Source organism: Cygnus olor, chromosome 5 (genome assembly GCF_009769625.2).
Source record: "Cygnus olor isolate bCygOlo1 chromosome 5, bCygOlo1.pri.v2, whole genome shotgun sequence".
In the NCBI taxonomy this organism is placed as follows: Eukaryota; Metazoa; Chordata; class Aves; order Anseriformes; family Anatidae; genus Cygnus; species Cygnus olor.
The window spans coordinates 21,862,312-21,882,357 of NC_049173.1; the positions used below are offsets into that span (position 1 = coordinate 21,862,312).

General features: G+C 37.7%; 1 protein-coding gene across 1 annotated transcript in view; it reads right to left on the bottom strand.

Moving 5' to 3' along the window:
• Positions 1–910: 910 nt before the first annotated feature.
• NRXN3 (neurexin 3) overlaps positions 911–20,046 on the bottom strand; it is a 1,009,770-nt gene continuing 990,634 nt past the window's right edge. The window contains 1 exon segment of the mRNA XM_040559130.1: positions 911–2,247. Coding sequence (XP_040415064.1) covers positions 1,322–2,247 — 926 coding nt within the window. The 3' untranslated portion in view covers positions 911–1,321.

Genomic DNA, 20,046 nt, shown 5'->3' on the forward strand with positions numbered 1-20,046 from the left:
TGAAAAACAATTTCATGTCAAAAAAAAAAACCACTATGCATTTTTGCATTCTTTTACAAGTGTTTAGCTTTTCTGACATTTTATGTGTCTTGTCACAAGTTGAACTCCAGTGGTGTCTTTCTGATATCTTTATTAAACTGATTTATTATTGTTGTTTTGCATGCACTGCAATCAGTCACAGAACCAGAACCCGGAGGAAGGCTCCTTTGTTTTTGCATGGTATACTCAGCTGAGAATGGATAACCATTTTTAAGCATTCTTTTTTGAATCTTCAAATCCCTTTAACCATAGTTTGGCTGTGCTAATGCATACTAAATGATATTCCCAAATAAAGCCAATGATTCTGATCAGAACAGACCCCAAACCATCTATTCTTCAGTTCAATTGCAAATACTGGAGCCAGATCCAAGGGGACCAGCTTTCCATGACAATTTTCTTCATCACCACCCATCACACACTTCACTGTGTTGTTAGCAACTTACTGCAAGACGACGGATTCTAGAGACAACACAATCAGATATGCAGAGTAAACACCATGGGTAGCTTTTGAGTTCATATATGGCAATAGTCTCTCTTTATTTATTATGGATTTTTTTTCCGAGATTTCTTCTCAACTCATGTCCTAGTTCATGCTCCCTCGCCCCCCCCCCCCAAAATAGTCCTCTCCACCCTTTCCTCCCACACCCAAAAGTAAACAAAAATCAAAAAAAAATTAAAAAAAAAAAGGCAAAAAAAAAAAAAAAAGAGAAAAGCAACCCAGGAAACCAAACCAACCAAACCAAAATCCAACAATCTCCAAAATCATTTATTCCCCTCCTCCAATCTCAAAAAATTATATGTATGCTGGACACGGCCAGATCAGTTTGTTCGATATTTTTTGTTGTTTAATAATGTTTGCATTTTTTTCTTTTTCCTTCCTTTTTTTTTTTTTAATAAGTAAACTGAAAAATTATCGATACAGTCAAGGATCACGAACATTGTTTAAGACTCACTTGGAGATATGAAACAAGTAAGCCATGAAGTCTTCTACCTTTGCAGAAAGTTCAGCGGAGGAGGAGATTTGGAGACGTCCGAGTTCACTAACAGGGCAGAGCTGTATGCGCCATCTCCAGAACGTTAAGTGTGCTTTATAATACATTAGGGCAGAGTTTGCTGACTCCAAGTGATGACTGAGACATTAACAGTCATTGCTGAATTATTTTTTTCCCAATACTTTTTCCCATAAACGATATCTCCCAATCTCATTCGCTGCAATGGTTCTGATATTTCAGTTAAATCTCATTAAGTATTTATATATTTATATATAAATAAGTATTCTTTTTTACACATAATACTCTTTGTCCTTGTTTTTCTGTTTCTTGTGGCCGCTCTTTGAACTCTGCTGCTTCTCCTTCACGAGCGTGCCGTTGCTCTGGGCTGAGTTGCTGATGTAGTTCCGCGTCTCGTCCACCTGATAGGACCCCTCGTCCCTGTTCCTGTACTTGTACATGGCGTACAGGAGGATGAGGATGCAGAGGGCAGCAGCAGCCACAATGCCGACGACCATCCCCGTTGTGCTGCTCGACTCGCGGACCACCTCTGAGGCCCCCGGAACCCGTCTGATTCCTGGCTCCGTGGGGTTTGCTGTGGGCACATTACGGAACATGGGGGAAGTGATTAGCGGGCTCTTCAGCTTTGTGCTGTCTAGCTCATAGGCAGTGGGCAACGGAAGCAAGACTATGTCAGGCTGGGGTTTGAGCTCACGGTTATTCATTTTGCCGGCTGGCAATTTGGGCACCATCCCAGTCGAGGACGAAGCTGTGGAGCGGATCAGCTCAGGGGACAAAGACGTGGTAGTAGTCCTACCAGTTTCGGAGACTTTGTTAGGTCTAAAGTCCTTGGATTCCCACTTGGGTGCGTGTGCTTTGTAGCCACCTTCGAAGATTGAAGTGGAAAGACTCTTATCTGTTACCAAGGAGAAGGTGGTGTAAAAATCTTCATCATCAGTAGGGGGTAGGTTAGAGTCAAAGGTTTCCCCTGAGCCATACCCAGATATCACCAAGCCATCATCATCACAACCATCGCTGCCTTGGTCCGACAAGCAAGGTAACCCCGCCTCAGAGGTCATGGACAGGGAATCTTTGGTGGTCTCAATAATGGTGAGGAGGGGGCGAAAGGTAGGGGGAAGTGTAATGAAAGGTGCACGAGTAGCAATAGGAGGGATATCTAAAGGGTCTTCTACAAGTAGAGGGATAACTAATTCACCTCCTGGGATGGAAAAGAGAAAAAACAGAAGATTAGTACATTTTACTGATACAATGCACCATTTTCAATTCACTTAACTCAAGGGCAGTACAAGGATTTGGGCATTACAAAAAAAGTGTCAGGGATCAGACTTGCTGCCCAGCTACACTACCAACATAATTTTCTGGGGGATCCTTTGATTCTTCCCTCCCGTCCTGCGTCTGACATTGATAAACTGCATGTTCCATTTCCTTTCTCTTTTAGCCTATGCTAGGTTCATACAATGCAATGCTCTTAATTTTGGGGGGGACCCAAATTTTTGCTTTTGAAGATACTCTCAAGTGACTCTGTGGACACCAATTTTTGGCAGTGATCTTTTGTAGGCAATTGGTTACAAGACTGTTAAAATGAACTATTTCAGACCTCCATACAGCAATATTCTCTTAGAGGGATTTTACTGCTCATCTTATCAGTTTTCCCTACTGAGTCTTTTCATTGAAGACAACATTATTATTTCTTCTCTGCCATTCAAGCCTGCTTTCCTTCTGTAGCAGTTTCTAAAGCCTTTCCACAAGGCCTTTCCCATTCATCCATTTCTTCTTGATTGTTGTCTGGTTTTTAAATTGTGAGAAGGTTCATGAAAGTGAGGGATGGAATAAGAACCAAGTACTTACTGGGGTCCATGAAGGTACAGAGCTCTGCTCAAAGCTTGTTCATTTCTTTTTAATTTTTCTTTACCATTCTGTTCTACATTAGACATGTCCCTTGCCTGTCATCTTCTTGGGCTGCTAATGCCATATCGTTTTGACATTCTGTTCTTCTTGATATTCTTTTAGTATAATTTATTTAGAAATTAAGATAGACATAATTGCAATTGAGGATCTAACTAAATAACACTCTGAAGACCCAAATTAGTACTTGAACCTGCATTGCAGAAGTTACCTCACACCTGCTGTTACTTCTTGATACACAGATAGCTGTGATCAGTGCTACTTTTTCCTAGCATGGGGGCTAAGTGCCTACAGGGGACTAAAAATGAGGCAGGCTTATAGCCTACTCCCAAAGTACAACAAAGCTGCAGCTACAACTTCTATATCTTACCAGAGTACAGCTGAAGCAAGAAAACCGAGGTGTCATTTCTAAGATTTGGTTGCTGTGCTGCACTTTGATTTGTCAATACATTGGAATATGACTGTATTTCTGCTTTTCAGCCTATGAGTAACTAACACTCCAGTGTTATACTCCAATGTGGAGGCTTAATTAATTTCTTTAATTCACTGAGTTCAGATTATATAGTCTTCTGCTAACATACAGGCTGCTGACACATTTTCGGGCATGCCATATTGCTTTTGAAAGTTTGTGTATTAATTTTCCCTTGCTCATTTTTATTTGGTTAGCCACTTAAGCTAGTTGATTTAAATATATACTGAAGATTTTATCTGACACCATGAGTAGTCATCCAGATCTGTTGGAAGGAGTGCAACTCACTATGAAGTATTCCTAATGCATAGGAAAATTTTAATTTATATTCACTGTTGTTTAAGGAAAGAGATGCAAAAGGGGTTTTCAGATTCTAAAAAAAAATAACTCTGGCTTTTACTTATGTATTAGTAATAACTAATGAACAGTCTGTCATTGTTATGATGCTGAATGGCATTACGGTCAAATTTTTGCTCTCTTCAATCTGCACTATGTATTACATGAACTTGTTTTCTTCCCATTGAATACTGCCAGTAATGTCCCTGGAATTTTTATAACGAATAAAATCAAAATCTGTTTTAAATATATTTGGAGAGCAATATGTTTGAACAAATCACATATTGAAGATAGCAATATACTGAAAAGGTACTTAACAGTTTGATTAAATCTAGACAGCAGAACTAGCAGTATGGCTTATTCTTATCCTTAATGAGAAACTAATTGCTGACAGTTTAATCAGTTGAAACAATTATATTTAACTCGTAGGTACTAGGGTAGAAATGAGGCCAAAATAATGAATGTGGCACTTTACTTATTCTCTTAACATACTTTTAGGTTAAGTGATTTTTAAATTAAGATACAAAGGGCCAGTTGGAATATGCTGTTTCGTTTTCTGGGTTTCCTTAGCATGTTCATGCCAATTCTCTTACTGAAGATACGAAGAAGAAATAAGTATCGTATGTGTATCAAAAAATATGGAAAAAGCTAAAAGTGTTGTCTGCCAAGTGACTGCACGGCATTTTGTGTTCGTGTAGCTGAGCTGTTTCTGTGCAATGTAGAAACTGGAGCATGTAATATGATTTAGATATGTCTAGAAGCCCTATCCGTGTTTAGAATAGGGCATCTATAATCTAAGTAAGGTGGTCTCAGGACAAACTTGGAGTACACCTCAGAGGGAAATACCATCTGTGAGTCTGCAAAAAAATGAAGAAAAAAAAAAAGAAAAGAATTTAAGTGCACATTAAATCAAGTTGCATGCATGGGGAATTTAAGTTCCAAAAAGACACGGATAGATAGTGTCCCTTTAAGTGTTTTTTTTTTTTGTTTGTTTGTTTGTTTGTTTAAAGATCAGTGTTTTGCTGTTAAACAACAGTATTCATCTGTGAATTTCATGCACCATCTGTGACATCAATTGGAAAAAAAATCATTTTGGCAGCTTTTAATGATTTGTCTAAAGCTTTGAAGTGCCTCTGTTATTAAAATCTATTATCCTAACACATAGCATCAGTATGCAGTTCATCTGCCACCCACTGGGGCAATATTTTGGGCAGTTTTCTTCCAAAGAGGATTTTTTTGGTCCTATTTGCAATTAATTTCCTTGGAGGAATGTGAAACATATCACATTTAATTTGAAAAAAACTTTCTTTCACCCCAGTAAGCCTTGCCTTAAAAACAGGTAACGGTTCTACATTTTTGTTGCTGTTGAGGCCTTGAGTCAATGATCAAGACTACTGCAACTATAAAACCATCATGGTCTTCCTGAAATGTCAAAGAACTTTGCTTGAGTTGCTATGTTAAATAAGGCTTCGCATAAGTGATGGAGATCAGAATTTTTTTGATTCCAGCAAGTCTGGTGGATGGAGGACAATGGGACAGAATCGGGAATGAGTTTTATGGAGTTTTAATCTCACTTTGGGTGCAAGAAGAGAAATGACTTTCATACCAGAAAGGCTGGATTAACTTTGACTTCCCCTACAATTAATCTCATCTCTAGTTTTATTCCAAAGTTTCAAATAAGCCATTCTATGTTTGCCTGTACACTAAAGAAATAGACTGTTAAAGGTCCTTCTTTAGGAATCACTTCTCCATTAAGGAATTCATTTGTTACTTTAACTTAAAAAAAAACAACACAACTTTAGGGGAGTAACAGGTAGCTGGCTTTAAGGATGGTAGTGATGCTTTGAATGTTTGATTTTTCTTTCTGTCTGAAAGAAGCTGTAAGACTGAAAAAAAAAAAGCCATGTGGGAGAAGGTAACTCAGAAAGAAGTACTCTAAATGTCAAATGTGACCTCAGTTTTATTGGCATATTAGGCATCTATGCAAAACACACAGCAAGATAGAAGTTATATGTCTAATAGTATGCACGCACAATGAATACTTCTTGGGATGTGTGATTTATAGAGGAGTTAAAACATCCTTTAAAATGACATGATAAAAATGCCACTCGGTCTAAAAGAAAAGTGTTATTTAAGGATGACAGGAAATGTAAATTCTGAAAAGCTCCCAGGAACGTGCGAGAAACATGATCACAATATCTATAGAGGGGAGCAAGTGCAAATTTTTATACATCCCTCCAAACAACTGTGTTACTGCTACTACATTTCTACTTGTAAGAAACACAAGAGGGAGTCTGATGACAGGTAGCTGATAAGTGTGCATGTAGTGGGGACCATCTTTCACAAAATGACAGCTGAGACAGCAGGAAGCTGCATGTAGCGAGTGGTCCTTTGATGGAGAAGTGGTGCCTCTTGCCCAGGGCTCTGCATTGCTTTGAAGGTAAGCTCTGAAAGCTTTAAAAGACAAAGTGCAATGCCATTGCCAAGTCTCTTTGTACACGAGTGTCAGATCCTGAAAGGTTGGCTGTGAAAGGCAAGTGCTTTAAAGACTTGGATCTCTGGAAAAAGCTAAGGAGGAGACTCTGAAAATCCGTGGGTTTTCAATTGGGAAGGGAAATACATTTCAGGCAGGTTTCCTATTTTCATATTACTATCTGAAGTTTTGTTTTTCTCATAGTGTCTCCAAGCTTTTCAATCACTAAATTCATGCCTTGCAGTCTTGAATAAAGCTAACAGTTTCAATTTCCAAACTATTTTGTGCTTAAAACAAAATGACAAGATTGCCACCCAGTTGGGCCCTGGTTTCAAAACAAATATTTGTATGAGACTTTGATTCTGTCTGTGGATGGTATGGACTGTTTCCAGGTAGTTACAGCTTTCTTTCCCTCATTTTTTCTGCTGGCTGCTGAGCACCAGTTACCAGCGTTAACTCTCCCAAGCAGGGAATGGATGGTTCCCAAAAAGAAATATGTTTTTTAAAAAGCTTCTGTTGACAAGAATTAAATGGAAGGGAAACTGATAAAATGGTTTCCTCTACAGTGACACAGATACAAAACTAGTTTGCCCACCAGCAGTACAACTGCAAAAAAAAATAAAATAAAATACTGAAGAGCAAACTAGCAGCAGCACTGTGAGAACCGAGGTCTGTGAGGTTGGAAACTTTGTACCAAGCAGCCCCATGCTCTGCTCGGCCTTCTCATTTTATGAAACAAACACAGCATGTATATTCCTTAAAAGTTAGCCCTTTAATCTAGTCCATACACTGTTTTCATAGAGTTGTGCATTTATTTAAACTACCAAGATCAGTGGGGATATAAAAGGTCTACTTTAGCCTTGAAGCTGCCCTGCTTTTAGCTGTATGAGTATATTTATAGATATATAATTCATACCTCTGGGGCTGATCTCCAGTAAGTTTTCTGCCACTGGAAAACACAGAGTATTAAAAATTTAATAGAAGCCTTATGAACTGTGAGGCTGCTGTGGGCAAGTCATGAATGCAGAGGGCATTCAAAAAAAAAAAAAAAAAAAAAAAGCAGCTGCCAGCTTTCATCTTCACAGCCACGTCTACTTCACTGGAGTCTCAGGCAGCAAACTGCTAGAGGACAATAGGAGCACAATTGTTCTCCTTGAAGCCTGGAAGATTCGCCTTATGGTGACCATAAGGGACACACCCTTATCGTCTCTCTTTTCCAGCTTTTTTTGAAGAGATTTTAAAGGACATCCAAACTCTGCAACTAAAGTTTGTCATTTGTATTATATTCTTATGCTGTTCCTCTGAAGTTTGACTCCATATTTAGTATGAAATACTTGCCACAGAAAATAATTCCTTACCTTTTTCCCCTCTGTATCAACGCAGTAACAGTGCGAATAATTTGCTATTAAATGACTTGAGTTCATAAAGTTCTGTCTAACGGTGTTTTACTTAATTCTCCTTTGAGTCCCCTGAGGATGAGAAGGGGAAAAATATTCACAGGAAAAAATGATGCTAACATGAAGCCTAGTAGATGAACATCCTTAATATTTTCTACTCCTTGCAGTCTGATTTAATTGCAATTGACAGTCAGTAGTAGAGAGAAAAACATCTTTCCCACAATGGAATACTGCAGCATTTCATCTCAAATATCTCATTTTCCTTTTGGAGAATATAGTGTGCTCAAAGTGATTAGATAAAACAGTACTTCTTGTGGTGGAGTTGGTTGAACAGCATTTCTTAAGCCCACAAAACTATATTAAAAGATGTTAGTTATTGCATTACTCAGGGCTCACGAGCAACAGGAAGGTAAGACTTTGAGAGGTCACAAAGCCCATATTAATGCTGGACTGTGGTTCATTGCTGCACGTTCTTGGTCATCTTCATGCAGTTTCAGTGAAACAGGTGTGAATACTTTCCAGAAAGGACCTGGCATTGTGTTTGCAGGCAGGATTCTAGAGCAAAAACAAGTATTTTGGTACCAGACACTGAGCTGCTTTGAACCACCTGAAACATGCCCTTTTCCATCTCCCATCATTATTTTAAACTCTTATGATTAATTGGTGACAGCTTTGTATTCAGTGTGATGATTTGTTCTGTTTTCAGCATCAGTTGTTCAGGGGACTTGACAGTTGAACCTGAGATACCTACTAAGTAGTTAGTACAGCACTGCCATGCAGGAAAGCTGAAAACATGCAATGCTTATAAGGGAATACAACTTTTTCTTACTTTTATCAAAAGCTCACTGTTTTTTAAAGAAATCAATGCAAACCTTGTTTGAATTTTTAGAAGGTCAGGACGTGAGTTTCAGTAGGGAAGTGTCTGCCACATGTAGGATTTCTGGAAGATACTGGCAAGCCTGATACTAGTCATAAAAAGATGGGTGTGTTTACTTGGTAAGAGTGCACTTGAGAGTATCATTTAGACAGGACATCAGGCAGATAATCAGCAATCAAGAAAATTAATAGAAATAAAACACTTTCATTAGAACAAAGTAGGAATGACGTAGAGCTGCAATAAGAAGACCCTGAGAGCTACTGAAATGCTACAGAAGTCTTATCGTTTTTTACTTGAAGAAGGCTACGACACCAGGCTACATACAAAGTACCATCAAAGAAAGTAGCACTACTGGTGGTTCATTTTGGGAAATTGGAAAGAAAGCTAGACAGAGACAGACCGATAAAAAATATGAGCAAACTACCAGACTTCTTCACCCCCTCCTATGCAGAACACAGTCCAGTAATTGACAATACACAAAGAGCACATAACATATAAGCAAATACAAACTGATTCAAAAATAAGTGAATTTATATACTTTTCCCAAAACAAAACCATATACTAGAAAATAAAAATGCCACAACAACAAGATCAGAGAAAGGAAAAACATAAGTCATTCACTTTATCAGCTAAAGAAAGACTAAAACCTACAAGAACTGAAAAAAAATGATGAAAATAATAAAAAAAAAATCTTTAAAAAAGTAATCAAAAATACATAAAAATATTTAGAAAGCATACCACATTGATTTCATAACAGTCAACTTACATCAACAAATTGCCCGCATGTTTTTTGGCATGAAAGGAAAAATTTACAAAAGAAAGTTGTGTAAGAATGCTCTTGGACAAGTAGCATTGCCACATTCTTGTAACTTGCTTTGTTTCGTTGTTGTTTCTTAAAAACTTTTTTTAGCAAAATGTTTATTATTTCTTTTTAAATATAATTGTTTTACAACAAAGGGCGATACAGGGAGGCAACAACACATACATCCACACCACATAACATGAAAAGAAAAAAATCTTGCACCTTAACAAATTCAAACTTTTTTTTTCTGCTGTTTTTGGTTGTATTTTTTTTATCTTATGTAAAGTTGTTAGCATATTACAGTTGAAAAATCCTGTACATTTTATAGAATTTACTCTGCTTGTTTGCATATCTACATATATAATGTTTTTTTTTTGAAAAGCAAAGTTTTCTTTTTTTTGCCTTTTTGGTCAATTTGATATATATTTTTTTAAACATTTTCTCTTTTTTCTATAATTTTTGTGTGTGTGTGTTTTAAGGAATGGATGACTGCACATAAAATTTTAACAATGCTAAAGAAAGGGGTGGTAGAGGGGAACTTATGGGAAGAAAAAATGCCTAGGGTGGATGGAGTGGGAGTGTAAAAATCTATGAGTGTACTACACAGGAGATGAAGATGATGGGAGTGAATGTGTAAGTCAGTTGCCATGTCCATGTAAGGGCGGTACGGAGTGATCTAGCAGCATTAGAGCTTCTGGCTGTAAGGAAGGGATGGGCAATATACAAAAACAAATGAGCATATTCATGCCCATCAACAAAAAGAAAGAACAGAACTCTAACATTGACAATCTCACAAACCCTAAGCTGCAACTTCTTCAACATGCAAGTTACAAAAAATTAATAATTATAGTATTGTTATTTACATTTTCATTAAAGGTTCTCAAATTATAAAAGCAGTTTAAACTTTTCCCTACTAAAAATAGCAGTAAAATACATAAACTAATAATAATAATAATAATAATAATAATAACCAGAGAGTAAAACAAAAAGAAAACAAGGAAACTAGTTTTATGCATTGGAATTAGAACAACTTCATCTGTAGCTACCCACAGCCTCCTTCTTCTAAGAATCACCTCTTCTGAAGTCCAGCAAATTAATATCAGTACTCTCAATAATTTGAGACAATCATATATTGAGCACATCAAATCCCTGTTTCAAATGTAATGATGGTGTTGGCACACCCCTTCCCCACTTTCAAATTAGATTGCTTTTATATTCAGATTCTCTGGAGAATCTCAAAAATACAGCTGTGGGATTCTGCCAGTGAAGTAGTTCCGTATTTAAAGAGGGAAGTAGAGGGAAAAATTGCAGAAAACAATTCATAACTCTTTTGTTTTGTTTGTTTCTTTTTCATTATTAGATTGGAACATACCAAATCTAAGATAGAAATTCAACCATTGAAAAGAAATACATCAAAATATAGCTAGTTAGAGATATACTAAAAAAAAAAAGCAAAAATGAAAAAGCACTTTGTTCCCAATAAGAAGGGAGATAAGAACAATTGTGGGGGTTTTTAAATTTTATTTTTAAAGAAAATGTATTCCACACACTTTCAAATATGAACAAACCGGATGCACACATTGAAAAGGAACAGACAAAGCAGTCTAGGGACACTTTCATCATTTAGATATTTTTTTCCTTAAGAATTCTATTCCCTTCCCTCCCTCTCTCATTTAAATTTGTTTTCAGTTGTTGGCCAAAAACCCCACCACCCTCTGGTGTTGCTTTTTTTTTTAATACATCTTTTTTTCATCACTTCTTTTTTAAAATAAACATGGAGAGGAGAAAAAAAAAAAAAGGACGTGCAGTCTGGATGTACGTCATAAATAGACATAGAAAAAGATAGAAGAAATTGGCTGAGATCGACAAATGGGTTATATAATAGCTTAATTTTACTGTAGGATGTTAATAATAATGCATGCTTAAAGTAAGTTGCATTTAGGGAAAGTAGAAAAACAGAACAGCAAGCAAGGAGTGGGGTGGGTGGAGGAGAGGGGCTGGCAGACAGGGGGGGATCATTCCATGCCTCTCCAGAAAGGGCAAAGCACATTCCAGCGGGTTCTCTGCATTTCTAGGAGAGGTCAGAAGGGGAAAAGGGTAAGGAGAAGTCATAAACTATACTGGGACATACTTTGCACCCTGACTATGATCTTGTATTTGGATCAAATGCACAGAACATGTAAAACCCCAGACACTTGCCCTTAAACTACACCTAATTCTCTAGCGTATTCCCAAAATGAGTGGGTATTTTTGTACCCAGACTGGGCTTATTACCTGTAAGTGCTGATCAGCTTGAGTAAAGGGTGAAGAATTAATCCTATTAATTCTCATAAATGTACTGTACCATGCTGGAAATTGCTATTGCTGTAGTGAATATTTGTTCATGTTGGTGAGCAGTTATTCAGACATGCTGTCCACGACCACTTCTGGGAGCCCACCACTGCCACAATAGGATAGCAGAATTAAGGTCAACTGAGCTACTTACTGAGGTAAGCATCAGTTTGGTATGAACTGTCTGAAAGAACAAACCTGTCACTGGTGTAAGCGACAACTCAAAGTTGTAAACAATACAGTTAGTAGAATTTGGTAATAAGACCGTATAATTTTGCATAGGCAAACCTTCCAATGTTACCATTAAAACTGAGAGACTAGTTCCTCCTATGCTGCAAAAGAATTTACAGTTCAAGAAGATATTACTACTCAGTCCTATCAGTTACTTAAACTGCATGCCAAACACTCTTTGTTTCAGATGGGTCCTCAGATTCCTCTGAATTCTCCAGGTTTCACATGATGTCCACCTTCTTCTTGAATGAAGACCATCATTCTGACATCAGAGTCCTTCTAAAACGGAACTCAAGGTCCCAGCCTGTTTTTCTTAATGTTTTAGGAAAGGGAAAACATTATATATAAAGCTTTGAACCCTGTCCATGCTGAATCTTTCCATGAGGTAGGAAAAACATACTGTAAGCACTGCATGTACCCTAGGTTTCCATCAGGAATGCCAACATTTTTGCTTCATAACCATTCTTAAAGGTCATGCTACCACCAGTCAGTGGAAGTGTGTGACTATCTTGAATTTCTGGGAAGAATGGGGCTATCCACCTTGCAAATATTGTCAGTGGCTCTTTTGTATAAATTTGATAATAACAAACAGGTAGGATGTTTTGGTACTTATTAACGTGAGGGGAAATAGTACCTCTAAACCACTGAGAGTTCAGTATTAATTCTGGGGAACGTGGAATAAGAATAAATGACTAAAAAAAAATAGCCCAGTTTGTTCTTAGATACATTACTGAAAAGTGTCCAGTTCTGAGAGGAGTTATAAGAGAAGACCCTCAGCTCCTACTTCAGAAGTGATGAGGTTGTGCTGAATATTAGCACAGTGCTTCCATAGCTAGAATGTACTATGCCTGTGCTGGAAGACTGCACTGGAACTATCTACTACATCCCTCCAGAAAGCATGTTAGAAAGGGAAGTTGTTCAACCAAGGAAGAGGAAACCTGGTCAGGGTAGTCTCAGGGACAGAACGTGCAGGTTACAGGAAGCAAAATATTGGCCTACATACGATATTTTTGGGCATTCGTTTGTGGATCAGAAAAGACTGGCTATGAATAGAAAACAGTGACAGAAGTGAGGCCTCTGCAGACCTCACTGGGAATTTTTATTTGGTCACATTTCAAGGTTAGTGTCCCTGGACACCACTCCCTACCAGGATTCTCAGCCTCTGGTTTAATTGTACTTCGGGAGTTTCACAATGAGGCATTTAAGCTTTGAATTTTAATCAGTATCTGTCGTGACTTGCAGCTGCATTTTCAGAGCAGTGAAATGTCCCCCTTCAGCACATTAGAACCGAGTGCCTTCTCTTTGATGCAAAACAGACCGGAAGGCATGGGGTCTGGTTGCCAACTGTGAAGTCTATGTCAGGCCACTTAAGTAAATACTTATGCCCTATTTGACAATAAATGCCTAACTCATTGCGTGAGGGCCTGGAAAAGCCTTCTACTGCCTGAAAGATCAAAAGGACTAAAGAACCACAACTGGAACCAGAGACACTTAAAGAGATGACAAGATTTTGAGAAGGAAATCTTGATGTTTGTTAGGCTCTAAAGAGGATTTAAGAGTGCTAAGCAATTCTTTCCCCACTTGGTAAATGCATAGGTGCTTGGTAAATGCATAGGTGCTTGAACAGAAACAGCGTATTTTGGAAAATCTGGGTCCAGCAATTACTGCTGATTACAGAAAAAACCTCCCAAGTCTTTTCAAAATCTAGCCCTTATTAGCCAAAAGTAGATGTTCTAATTTGAGAACTGGAAGCCAAATGTTCCCACATGAAGCTACACAGATAATATTTTATTACTTAACATTTACAAATTATTCCCCAGAAAAGCGAAGATTAAAAAAGTATAGCCACTGCAGCCTTTTTGTACTTTCAAACCTTCAAGCGGACAGGACTAGGAAGAGAGGCAGCTATGCTGTCAAGGGTTACAGACTTTCTTGAAAGATCGGGCCATATGGCCAAATGTTTCAAATGAAAAATTACACAATTAAAAAAAAGAAGGTATTTTTTCAAAAAGTCCCTTGTTCATCAGACTCAATTATACAGTTGTATTTTCTCACTTTTTGTTTTTAAGTTGCATTTTGAAAGGCTTCTGTTGAAGGCAATGAATATTTCTCTGTGTTACGCAGCAAGATTATAGATGGTAAATTAGGATCTGCATTATTGTCTCTGGGTTCAGGCTAACATCTAGAACTGCAGTACCTTCTACCACTCTAGTCTTTATGCTCCATCTCTTCCCTAACACAGCGAAACCTAAATTATTTGAGTACCGTGCACTGCAACACAACCCTATCAATATATCTCATTAACAACCAACAGTACCAGCTGCTTCTTACCTAGCTGTCCAGCAACACTGTCAATACACTACAAATATCCAGGATTCCCTGATGGCCTATAAGCAGGAAATAATATGATCATAAGTTTTTCCTTATTCAGGGTATTTTCCTTCTTCTGTATTTTTATGTGCAGCAATTGCAAAAATAGGATGAGGCCAGAATATTTATTTATTTATTGTACTTTGACCTAATTAGAATGGGACCCAAGACAGTGGCAAACAGGAACATATATTTCACCACTGTGTAATCCAGCCTTCCAAACTGCTGTTACCTTTGTGAGTTTACTTTGTACATGAGGCAGCACCCTCTTTGGGTCATTTAAAACCATATGTTTTGAGCAAGGATGCTAATGACATAACTTCTAAGCAGCTGATACTATCAAAGCATCAGTGAAAAGAAACAAATAGAGAATTTCCATCAAACTGAAAAGTGTTCACTTTTCTGTAAAACGTTTACAGAAATAGGGCCTTGTTAGCTATGCATCTGCTTTTAGCTTCAAGAGATGTTGGCAGCATTTTCTGCTCTGGCTAGAATATTTTGGTAGCAGAAATATATGATAAACAGAAAAGGGGAAAAAAGCTCTGCAAAAAATCCACACCTCATACATATATCTGTACATCAAGGAGGAGAAGAATCTTCCCAATTTCCAATGATTTCTCCGTAAAAGAATACAAACACAGATGGAGACTAGTTAAGAACGCTCTGTAGCTGTTTAAAAATTAGTGAATTTACCACTTCCTAATATAAACACTAGAAATGCTAGATCTATTAAAGTGGATCAAATTTGGGATCTAATTAGCCTAATATCCTATCTCTAACAGACGGAAAAGAAGTGATTAGTGAAGAATATAAGAACAAGGAATCTATACAGCAGTGCTTCCCACATCCAGTGCTTCTTTACCTTCTGACAGTCATCCTGTTTAGGCATTTTCTGGGACGAAGGTCACAGTAAAGACCACAACACTTACTAAGTGTGTACCCAATTTTCAACAATGCTTACATGCTGACTGAAGATCCAGCAAGAAACCCTAGGAGGTCTAGATGAAACATGGCTTTTCTGATTGTCCACAAGTCAGGCATTGTCAAAAAAAAAAAAAAAAAAAAAGTTATCTGGTTTAAGGGGAAAATGGGAGAAAGTAGGCAGAAGAGGGGGAGGATTGTTCTCCAAGACAGGGTCCCAGTGAGAAGATGGACTCCGGGGGATTCTGGCAGGAATCTGGAAAACGGTGTTTCTAGGTGGTGCTTCTTGCTGGTAGTAACTCCCAAAGCATGCTGTCACTTCTTGAATGCTTTTAACCTTTCTCAGAGTAATATTTTTCAGACATCGAGCCAAATAAATGCTTAATGGACCACAAATAACAAACAATTTGTAGGTTAATAGGAGTAAAATATTAATCTTTAAGGCAACTTCTCATCCCCAGCCCCAAATCAGACTAAAAATCTATTTGTGGGATTTTCATCTGCTACTTGCACCAATGTAAATTGCAACAGAAGAGTGCCAGCTTAGCTGGTCCAGTAAAAAAACACAGAGAAAGAGGCATTGCCTAAGAAGGGAAAGTAGTTGTATCACTTTCCTTTTACCAGCTCTTTGTACTGGCAAAATCCTCTCTCATCCTAAGCCTATGGATGCATAGGAACCTACAGAAATAAGTAATCTGTATTAATAATGCCTACGTGGGCACCACTCACACAGTGCCACATACCATCTTGTTTGGTTTTGCATGTAAGAATTAATGGGGTTTCTTTATAGCAACGAGTAGCTAGAAAACTATCAAATATGAAAACACCTTTACAGGTACCAGAAGCTAAGAAAATAATAGGGCTAAACTGCCACGGCTTTGAGGTAAAAGACTTTTTCAGGTGTTTGCCATAAGCTTATTATCTTTTCACATTCTGAACCAAAGAGTATTTTGATGCTTCCAGAGCTAAGCAGCCCATCCAATATCACTGACCTGAAAGCATTCTTTCTGTGCATCTCTACTCAACCGTCTCCTTCTCCTCTCAGAAGAAGCCAATATGTTTTTTTGAAAGACTTAAGATTGACATTTGTAATCAGACCAGCTATGTGTTTTTTTCTTTTTATGTAAAGCTAAACTTATTCAATCCTAAGAGTTAGTCACATGGGAAGAAATCTTTCTAAATCCTGAGGGATTTTGCAACCACTACCAGATCCTTGTACTGACAAACTCAGTAACAGAACTCTGTCCAATAATCTGAGTGGGAGCAGGAATAGTTTACTGTTTTTGGTCTAAAACCATACAGCAAATGTTTACTGTGTATTTATGGCACACTAAAATGTCCATATGTTTTTGCTTATCTACAAACAGAAAGCAGCACAGGTATTTCAGTGTCCCTTCCTTTCTTCAGCATACACAGCCACAAAACAGCTAGATAAAAATATCAGTTTGCCGGAATGCTAATGAATACTGTATGACTACCATATTCCTTTTTGGTACTTATAGCCCAAGAAATCTTATACTGTCACACCATTTAATATTAATTTTTGGAATGTATCCAGGAAACAAATCAAGGCAACACTCAAGTATGCTGGCTAAGGGCTTGCTAGGTACATTTGTATATGAAACTTGTGTCTTAGAAAAGTTACAGGAGATAATTACACGGAGAGATTGAAGAATTTAGGAAGTAATTTGAATGCCCAAATCCTAAAAGAGACCTGAAATGCATGTCTATGTATGGGGTGTGTGCCATACTGAGATAATTTAATAAAAATAGTATCTACTTTGCTGTCATAAAACTATTCTCCTAGGTGTCGCTAAATTGTAACCACATAAAGGTCTAGATTCTTCATGAATGTTGTTTTGTAGCTAACCTTACTGTTGACTCTACATTATCCTCTGTGGGAGTTGTACATACAAGTTTACCAATGACTAGCATTTATTCCTATGACCCCCTCCATTTATACATAATTACTCATAAATATATTTTCATATTTGGTTCTTTAACATGAAGACATTTCTGGTAAACTTCAGAGATGAGCAGGAGCCATTTCCCGTGCATTATTTTCATTCACTTGGATGCTAGGCTACATTCCCCATTTTTGTTCATCCCTCAGCTAGCGTAACTGCGTTACATTCTCAGGTTGTGCACCGTGTCCAGCCGTAAGTGACTCAATGGATAGAGCTTCCTCCCTTGCTTTCTGAGTGGAGGATCCAAACCACAGAGAATTCACTGTTAAAAGGTTTCTCTTACAAACAATTTAAAAACTCTTCTGATTGTGGTGTAGTGATCCTGGTTCTCAAAATTCCCTCTTATTTTATTATTTCTTGTTCCTCTTACAGACATAAATCAGTGCTGAGAAGAACCTGCATTTGCAGCTTGCATGCAGAGATAGTTGCTGTGCTTTTATCTTGGTCCTGTAAACAAAACAACGCTAAATGAAACCAGACAAAAATGTTGTCCACTTCTTGGATAGCTGAATAATTCAGGATCATCCCAGACGCTACTTCTCTCTCTGGAAGACATTCAGGATCCAGAGATTTCACTTTTGAAGTGTCTTTGGTGAGGCAGCTGCAGCTTATTCTTGGATACATGGGAATCTATTACTACAGAGCTTTAACAAGTACCTTTAACAACGTACACATCAGACTAAGGAAATATTTTATAAGCTGTAGAAGAAAACAGGTACGTTAATGAATAAGTATAAATTGGGCAATCAGAAATGGTGATGAATTCCATCTAAAAACAACACATGATTTCCCTGGAAATGGTATCAAGTCAAATATTGCACTAACTGAGAAGAAACATTAAACTAGGTGTCCATTCAGCGCTGTGAACATCAGTCCCTGGTTAAATCTGGAGTGAAGAGAATTTACCTTGTGATGGCTGAGGAGAAGCTCTCCACAGCAGGCTTTGAACAAGATTCATTTACATGTGCCTTCAAACCTAAACTTCTTTCACTAATGAATGCTACTGAAAAAGGCACATTATGTATCTGCATATTGTCTTCTATTGAGTTTGATCCCTTTTATATCCATTCCTATCCTTTATGATTCATTCAAAATCATTTAGAAAAACTGTGATAAATCAGAGACTCAAAGCACATCTTCCCAATGATGGATTATCCAGTGGTATTGCCCTGCTTTAAAGTTACTCTACTTTGGCTACTGGATGTCAAAGTATGTTCTTTCTGCTGTGGATTGACTTGGAGTAATGTTATTCCCATATCAAAACTGAAAGAAAACAAGCCAAAAAATGGTAGTTTCCATAACGGAGGTTAAATCTTGAAAGTGCAAAATACTACCATGGAATTAAGTAGGCTGGACAAAGCTCTGAATAATGCTGAGAAAAATACTGTTGCGGCAGTTAAAATAAATTAGACAGGGGCTAATAGAAAATTTTGATCTGTTATTTTCCTATAAGAAGTCATTTGGACTCCGGAATGAGGATAAGTCCTTCAATCTCCTCTTCAGTCAAGTACAAGTCAAAATATTCCTCGTAATTAATATGAGGATTCAGACCCACAGCCATGCTGAAAAGGCTAGACCAAATTCCCTATCAGTAAAATGAGGTGATGCTGGGTACACTAAGTCTTTGTGTAATACCTGGATACCTGTGGAGGAAAAATGATATGTTACTGTTATATGCTATGAGACTGTTACTGATGAGAAGATCACTACCAAACTGACTGCTAAGAGGTTCTACTAAAATACCACTGGGAAGTGGTAGAAAATCCTGGGTAGAAATGATGATACTGAGTAAACTGAAATAAATACAACCACAATTCTTCCTCTGAAAAGCAAGAGAAGGGAACACCAACCTTTTGAGTATGTTAGGTGTTGTTCTCTCACATCAGTTCAGAGAATGTGTGATGCTCTTCCCCTTTGATTGTACTAGTGTTTGAATGCACCACAATCCCATTGAGACCTCAAGCAGAAGTGTTTGGAGACAGAATGGCAATGATTATCAACCTGTGCTTTGAAGTCAGTTCCACTAGGCAGCACTTGTCACTGCATCAGAAATACAATAGAGCCAACTAATGTATGAACTATCTAGCTCTGAAACACTGCAGGGGAGCCCTTTGTAAAGTAGCTTTCAACATGTGAGCTAGTTCTGTCTATCATTTGGAAAAGACAAGAGGGGATATTGCTATGATCCAGGCATTTTGGGTTGGATTTTTGGCAGGACTTTGTTTGTTTGTTTTTATGGGCAAGTTTAATACTGCTGGGAAGTGCAGGAGCATAAAGAGAGAGGGTCGTTTTTGCAGATTTCTTTTTGAAAGTTCAGGATTACAGTGGTGAAAGGCTGCTGCAGGCAAGTTTGAATCCTCTTTTTCAACACAGTGAATGACTGGAATAAACTCTGCGGCGATTCAGGAGCCAAAGCTTTAAGCTGTTTATCAGAGGTTGCATTATAGCAAGAGAGTGGCTGGGAAGCATATTTACTTTGCTTGCACAACGAATTGGATTAAAAGAGAAACATGTCACTGCAAAAGTTAACCTTATTTAATATTGATGATAATGATCATACTTCAGAGTACTTTAGGACAGTAGAGATAGTATATCCATGAATAAAATTGAGGAGCTGGACACCAAAATTCTTCAGGCCCATTCAGACCCTAAGGACTTTATGAACAAAATTCAGGATGACTGACTTCTGCTACTGATTAATTCTGCTCCGCACTGGCAAGCTAGGTGGCCTTGATATTCACTCTCCCTTATCTTCACGCCATGATAAGATAAAGTATATCACACTATTACAAATGTTTAATTGTTTTCTTTGAGGCACTGGCGAAGCACTAACTTGCAAAACATTTTTATTTTTTTTAATAGAGCAGTTAATATTCATAGGCCAGTGGTGCAGGTCAGATTGCTGTTGAATCACTATT